General features: G+C 36.9%; 1 protein-coding gene across 1 annotated transcript in view; it reads right to left on the reverse strand.

The window, feature by feature from the left end:
• The window catches only part of MTPAP (mitochondrial poly(A) polymerase), a 28889-nt gene that overhangs the window by 12771 nt on the left and 8621 nt on the right, over nt 1-7497 (reverse strand). Inside the window, 1 exon segment of the mRNA XM_007470904.1 lies at nt 2973-3184. Coding sequence (XP_007470966.1) covers nt 2973-3184 — 212 coding nt within the window.

Genomic DNA, 7497 nt, shown 5'->3' on the forward strand with positions numbered 1-7497 from the left:
TTTTTTTTTCCTTGCGTTATGCGGGCCTCTCACTGCCGTGGCCTCTCCCATTTGCGGAGCACAGGCTCCGGACGCGCAGGCTCAGCGGCCATGGCTCACGGGCCCAGCCGCTCCGCGGCATGTGGGATCTTCCCGAAACAGGGCACGAACCCGCGTCTCCTGCATCGGCAGGCGGACTCTCAAGCACTGCGCCACCAGGGAAGCCCTTTTCCAGTGTTTTTAGGGGGCATTTAAGAACCCCTATAGTAAATTGTCCAGGTATGAGTCTAGAAATTTAGATCAGAGAAGATATAGACAGAATGAACAAAGTCAGCACCAGAATGTATTCGGGCTGTAGGCATTCCAGCCCGATGGTTCTGCAGATTAATTAAAATTTGAGCTGCAAGTTTATTTCTGATCTTCCTACCAGAAGTAGCTAGAAACGAAATGCGGTCATTTGTAGGATTTACACTGGCCACAAGGAGAAACATGATAATTCTTCCAGGGTAAAGATTTCCTGATAACTGAATTTCAGAAACAATTTGATCTCATTGTAGATTATAGGTGAAATAACCTCATACTTTATCATCTAAATCAGGACACTTTAGAATGGGAAAGGGGGGTTATCTAGTCCTTTGACAGACAAGGAAAACATTCTTATTTTATCAAGAAAGTATAAATGTCTTAAAATTCAGCCAAAATTACTTAAGTTTAATATTTATAAAAACCACAATCCATGAAGATAAAATGTCTATTAAGAAATCAATCTTCAGAGCCTGTTTTCAATAAGTTTTCTAGTCATAATGTTACAGTGCAAAGAATTATAAGAATTATTTTAAAATTAATCTCCTACTGATCAAGATGTGTTTTTGAATTACTCAAAGAGCTGAGAGAGGGCACAGCATCATTTCACAGTATCAACTCCAAACTGTCTACTAAGTACCACCATGGATGTCATTTACCTCCTGAGATTAAGGAAAAGAGCAGAAATGTCAAATTAGAAATTCATGGTGATTAAATATTTTATCCATGTAAATGAAGGTAAATTAAGCTGAAAAATAAATACCAAATAGTGCAAGGTATCTGATATAAAAAAACAATGAGAGTATAAAAACCTGAAGCATATTAAAACAAAATTTTTAAAACTATACCAACAAGACCATGAAAATAACACTATTACAAAGATAAATGTCCTTTTAGAGACACAGATGTAGAGAACAAACATATGGACACTAAGGGGGGAAAACCGCAGGGGGGTGGTGGGATGAACTGTGCGATTGGGACTGACATGTATACACTGATGTGTATAAAACTGATGACTAATAAGAACCTGCTGTATAAAAAAACAAACAAAAAAACAACTAATACTAAACTTTCTTTGGGTTATTTGTATGGAAATATGTTAATATAAATGTTTCAGACGTTACATGAAATTTCTACAAATCTTGTATGTCCTGGTATAATGTTATAAGTCATAATTCTAGTTATTACTTTAAAATGTATATCTCAGAAATAACTAAATTTCCTTGTCAACTGCATTATTATGAACTTCCATGAAATCTTTAACCGTGGTCATTTTTAAGTCTTTTGTCATTTACAGACAGTTCCAGGTGTACTCTGATGCTTTTGCAAAACTGTTCCTATAAAAGGGTTTCATCTTCAGGGAATTCATGGAAAAGACTCTGACAAGTACAGGTTTCTGGTAACTGACGATACTGCTGAACTGAATGAATAAGCATTTTCAGAGCTCTAGTGGAAAACTGATGAACTCATAAAAGTGCTAACAAAAGATCAAGATGAAAAAAAAAATTAATTACATGGGACTGAATGAACTGATGAGGATGATTATAATTTTTGTGACTTTCTATTTGAATAAAAAAAAAAATCCCACAAGGACTCAGAAGCAAAAAATATACAAATCAATTTTCACTGCAAAGTAAAGGAGCTGTTACAGTGGCGGATTCCTGGACTGAATGTCACTATTACGACATAGTGTGAGTGGGTTTCGTGTTTGGTAATTGCAGTCATTGTTGCTTTCGTTGTGGTCATCCATTTACAATGCTTGGTGTCAGTCTATCTCTTGTAAAAATAAAATACAGCGTGTATGTGTGAAAAAGAAATTTCAATAGTTTAAAAACTATTCTGATTGTATGGATTTATATAAAGGTGTTTCTCGCTAAAAAAAAAAAATTAATGATGTAATCTTTCACCTCTAAAAAAACAGTCATTTTATTCTATTTATATACTATAAAGAAAATATAGTAATGATAGAAATACAGTATATATTTTTATTATTCAAAAGTACTTAGCACTGACTTGTTAGTGAACACTTGAGTTTAATCAAAACTGCTCTAGATTGGATTTTCGGGATCTATTTGTACTTCTGATTACGTATCTAGCAGATAGTACAGTGAAACCAAACACATGCAATGAGCATACTAGAGTATAAAGAAACAAACTCCTCAGCTGAGAAGTCTTCCCTACTGAGAACCAAAGAAAAGTCGTCAGAGTATAAAAGAACTTGTCATTCTCATCCCATGTGTTTTAAAGCAAACAGGTTGATAATAAAGTGAAACCATGCTGAAGAAAAACTACGCTGTCTCATTAGGCTGCTCAGACCACCGTCTGACTTAAGCAAATGCTACCTTTGTTTGGACACACAGTCGACTGCATCTGGAAGCAGCTGAGAGCACAAACCCAAGGTACTGCTTTATTTTCCAAGTGCGCTAGAAGGCTATATACTTCGGAATTTCTGAGTTGTTATCAGGCTACGTAAGTAAGAACAATGAAACACAAGTCTTCTCAGAAGATCTTAGTTAGGCATGTTAACATTTTAATAATTGAAAACCCTACTTTTCAATTCAAGTGCTCAAATTTTAAAAAAATTATTATTAAAGCATATCAAAGAGTCGAAAGCCATTGTTTCTGTACCAGAAAAACTATGCTAATACCTTATAACATTCACATTTAAGATAATAAATAGGAGACCATACCTATTGTTAGTAGTCAAATCACACTGAAATCCAGAGGCCTGGTGTGAGAACCGGACAAGGGGGCACCGAGCATTTAGTATTTTCTGCACTCCCACACAGCCCGGGCCAAAGTGGTCAAGGCATTCTCCTACCACAGACAGGATCTTCTGTGTTGCAATTCTTTCCGAAGGAACGTTTTTCACTTGAAATTCCATGAGAAAATTTCCTGAGGCCTGAATAATAAAAACATTTGTAAACAGGAGCTTTTCATAAAAAGGAATTTCTTAAAAAAACTTTTCTAAAAGGATGCTCTAAGTCATTTCCGGCCAACACACACACACACACACGCACGCACACACACACACCAATAAAACCCCAAACAAACAAACAAAATCAATAAACACACACACAAAAAATTCTTCATGCAATCACAGTCAAAAGTAGACCAAAAATCTTCAGCTCTCAAAATAGACAACCTACAGACTAGGAGAAAATATTTGCAAACGATGTGACCGACAAGGGCTTAATTTCCAATATATACAAACAGTTCATACAACTCAATAACAAAAAAGCAAACAACCCAATCAAAAAATGGGCAGAAGACCTAAACAGACATTTCTCCAAAGAAGACATACAGATGGCCATAGAGGCACATGAAAGGATGCTCAACATCACTAATCATTAGAGAAATGCAAATCAAAACTACAATGAGGTATCACCTCACACCCATCAGAATGGCCACCATTAAAAAGTCGACAAATAATAAATGCTGGAGAGGGTGTGGAGAAAAGGGAACCTTCCTACTCTGTTGGTGGGAATGGAAATTGATACAGCCACTATGGAGAACAGTATGGAGGTTCCTTAAAAAACTAAAAATAGAACTACTATACAACCCAGCAATCCCACTACTGGGCATACACCCTGAGAAAACCATAATTCAAAAAGAGTCATGTACCACAATGTTCATTGCAGCTCTATTTACAATAGCCAGGACATGAAAGCAAGCTAAGTGTCCATCGACAGATGAATGGATAAAGACAATGTGACACCCTCCACCAACACACAAAATGGAATACTACTCAGCCATTAAAAAGAACGAAATAGTGCTATCTGCAGCAACACGGATGGACCCAGAGATTATCATACTAAGTGAAGTCAGAAAGAGAAAGACAAATATGTGATACCTCTTGTGTGTGGAATCTAACATATGATACAAATGAACTTATTTATAAAACAGAAACAGACTCAGAAGACATAGAAGACCAACTTATGGTTACCCAAGGGGGTGGGGGAGGGATAAATTAGGAGTTTAGGATTAGCAGATACAAACTATTGATACTATACATAAAATAAACAACAAGGTCCTCCTGTATAGCACAGGGAACTATATTAAATATCCTGTGATAAACCATAATCGAAAAGAATATGAAAAAGAATATATGTATGTGTAACTGAATCCCTTTGCTGGACACCAGAAATCAACACAACATTGTAAACCAACTATATTTCAATAAAAATACTTTCAAAAAATCTTCAGTTTTCTTTTGCTTCTCCAGAGTAAAAATACTAACCTGAAAAATCATTGGCTTTTTATAATTAACTTACGTACCACAGTATATATCATAAAGTAATACTATAGTAGAACCATAGATTCTATCAATTCTGTGAACATACATGTGCCCTTTCCAAGTTAGCCTTTCCATTTTAATAAGATCTGTAAACCCACAGTAGTCATAACAGGAAATATATGCACGAGGACAGTAGATCAACAGAAGAAAACAGTACAAACAGACCTAACTACAGAAATTTAATAGTTAATAAAATGAACTCTGCAAATTACTGCAGGAAAATTGCTATTGAAACAATGAGCTAAGTGGCCATTAAAAAAATACACTAGACTAGTCCAAAACCAAAGTAAATTCAACACAGACCAAAGAATTAAACATAAAAGGTTTTAATCAATAAAGTACCAGAACACAACGGGTGAAAGTTTCTACAATCTTGGAGTGAAGGATTCTCTAAGCATGACATGAAATTCCAGAACACACAGAAGAATACGGATGAATAAAAATTAAAACCATCTTCAGGCCAAGCATATATTCATTACTAGATAAAAGACAAATGAAGACAATAATACATATCATATAAAGGGCTAACTTCCCTAGTTTATGAAGGGTTTGTACAAATGGAAGGGAGGAAAGCCCACCCAATTCTAAAAATGGACAAAAACACTTGAATAAGAAACTAACAGAAGAAATAAAAATGAGTAAGAAACATAGAAAGAGATGTTCTTCTTGTCCAGAAACTAAGAAGAAATTAAAATAACAGTGAGATTTTTTCATTTATCAGTCTGGCAAAGACAAAAGGGTGACAGGACCAGTGTTGGTGGGTGAGGGGAAACACATACATCCCGTCAGTGGGAGTGGAAACTGGGACATACTTTTGGGACAACTTTAGTATTGAAATAGGAAAATTTCAAATACATATCAATAAGATTTTGATTAGCTATTAAAATCCTAGGAAATCACCCCAAAGGAATGCTCATACAGATGAGCTGATTTGCAAAGCTGTTCCCTCACTGCAGCATTACTTGTGTGGTAGATCCTTTTTAAGAGCTCTGTCTAGCTTAATAAAGCCTCCTAACCCTCTTTGAGAACTCAGTCCCCCTGAAAGGATCAAGGCCCTGACAACGCATGTGGACCAGGCAGGGCGGCTGACGCAAGCACTGTAGGGGCAACACCCTCATCCAGCCAGCCTTCTCCACCAGGAACTGCAGCTGAGGTTCCGAGGCAACCACGTGGTTGAAATATAACTCAGAAGCTTTGGGGCAGGCACAGTCTACACCATGAGGATGAAAATGTAAAGAAAATCGAAGCAGGTGGGGAGAGGGGAGTGAAGGGAAGGAAGATATTAAGTAAATCAAATACGTGGAGAAGAAACAGAACCCTTCGTGGACTCTTGATTGGTTACACTTCCTAGTACTGTCCTTTCCGAAGACTCACCCACATTCCTGACCCTGGGTTCTGGGATGCTTCCTCTACTTCCTTTGTTTGCTTGTTTAAGCTGCTTTGGGTTGGTTTCTGTTATGCACAACCTAAGAATATTACCTAACATAGTTGGCAACAAAGTGGGGAAAAAAGATACCGTCCCCTGTCTAACAAATAAAGCACTGGTTAAGTAAATTATGGTACATTCGTTCAATAGAACATTCTGCATCCATTGAAAGGGATGCAGTAGACTGAGATGCTGAGACACTATTAAGTGGGGGAAAAAAAATCACGTTAAAATCTGTATAGATTATATTATAATCTCTTCCTAACTGCCCTCAACTCAGGCTGAAGAATAAAACAAGCCCAGAGAACCACAAACCAAGGGGGAGTGCTGGGACACACGGAGCACCAAGAGGTAAGAGGGAGAGGCTCACCACTGCATACAGTGGTCAGGAAGCTGCTTTATGGAGGATGAGTTTAAAAGTGCTCCTGGTTTTTAAAAATCTATTCTAATTTATTTAAAAATAAAAAATAAATAAAAGTGCTCCTGTTTTTCATGTTTCATTTTTAAAATGTTTCTATTAGCAAAGCTATTATAATCTTAAACAAGCGTATATTTCAGAGTATATGTTTATAACAACATTGCATAAGTTAAACCTACATACGAAATAATGTTAAATTGTTTAGTGAGACTGGAGCACTGTCTTTTAAAATATCTTTTCCTAACAGCTCTCTATTTCAGAAATCTAAGATCCAACTAAGTTTCCAACTCCTTCCTCTGCTTCCAACAGAAAAAAATGTATTTCTTACTGTCTAGCAATCCTCTAACACCCCATGAGCTGGCATTATAGCACTATCCCAACTTTATGGCTAGGAAAGTCGAGGCACAGAGAAGGTAAATAACTTTCCCAGGGTCATACGGCTGGTAAGTAAAAAGAACTATTATTCTGCACTCCCGAGCCCAAGCTTTCACCATTACAACACATTATAATGCACTTTAATTTTTTGGCAAGGTCTTTTATTTAATATAAAAATAGTCTTAACATAATTTAAGTGTCCCTGCCAGGAATTTAATACAATTTCAAGTTACATGTTAGTCTTAATCAGACTGACCCGTTTCACTTTCATGTGTTTCGTATTTCTTGGCCAGTTTCAACTATATAATTACATGCTAAGCAGATAAAGTATGGCGGGCACTGTCTGGGATGAGAAAATGAACAGACACGGATCCTGCCCTGCCCACACTTAGGATACAGTGAGAGACACAGATCAACCACGAACTAAACGTAACACAGAAGGAATCTGGAGACAGAAATATGAGCCACACTACAAAAAAGGAGTGATTAATTTTGACTGGAGCAGAGGATAAAATCAAGTATGGTTTAAGAAGGTGGAGTCAGAACGAGGCCTTGAAACCCGTGTAGGAATGGTGGCCAGGAGTGGAAGGCAAGCGCACTCCTCAGTGAAGACACAGACACATTCATATCTTAAAAGTGCCCCACAACTGGTAATTAAATGATGTGATTGGAAAACTGGGTGTGTGAAGATAGGGAAAG

Source organism: Lipotes vexillifer, unplaced genomic scaffold (genome assembly GCF_000442215.2).
Source record: "Lipotes vexillifer unplaced genomic scaffold, Lipotes_vexillifer_v1.1 scaffold439, whole genome shotgun sequence".
Lineage (NCBI taxonomy): Eukaryota > Metazoa > Chordata > Mammalia > Artiodactyla > Lipotidae > Lipotes > Lipotes vexillifer.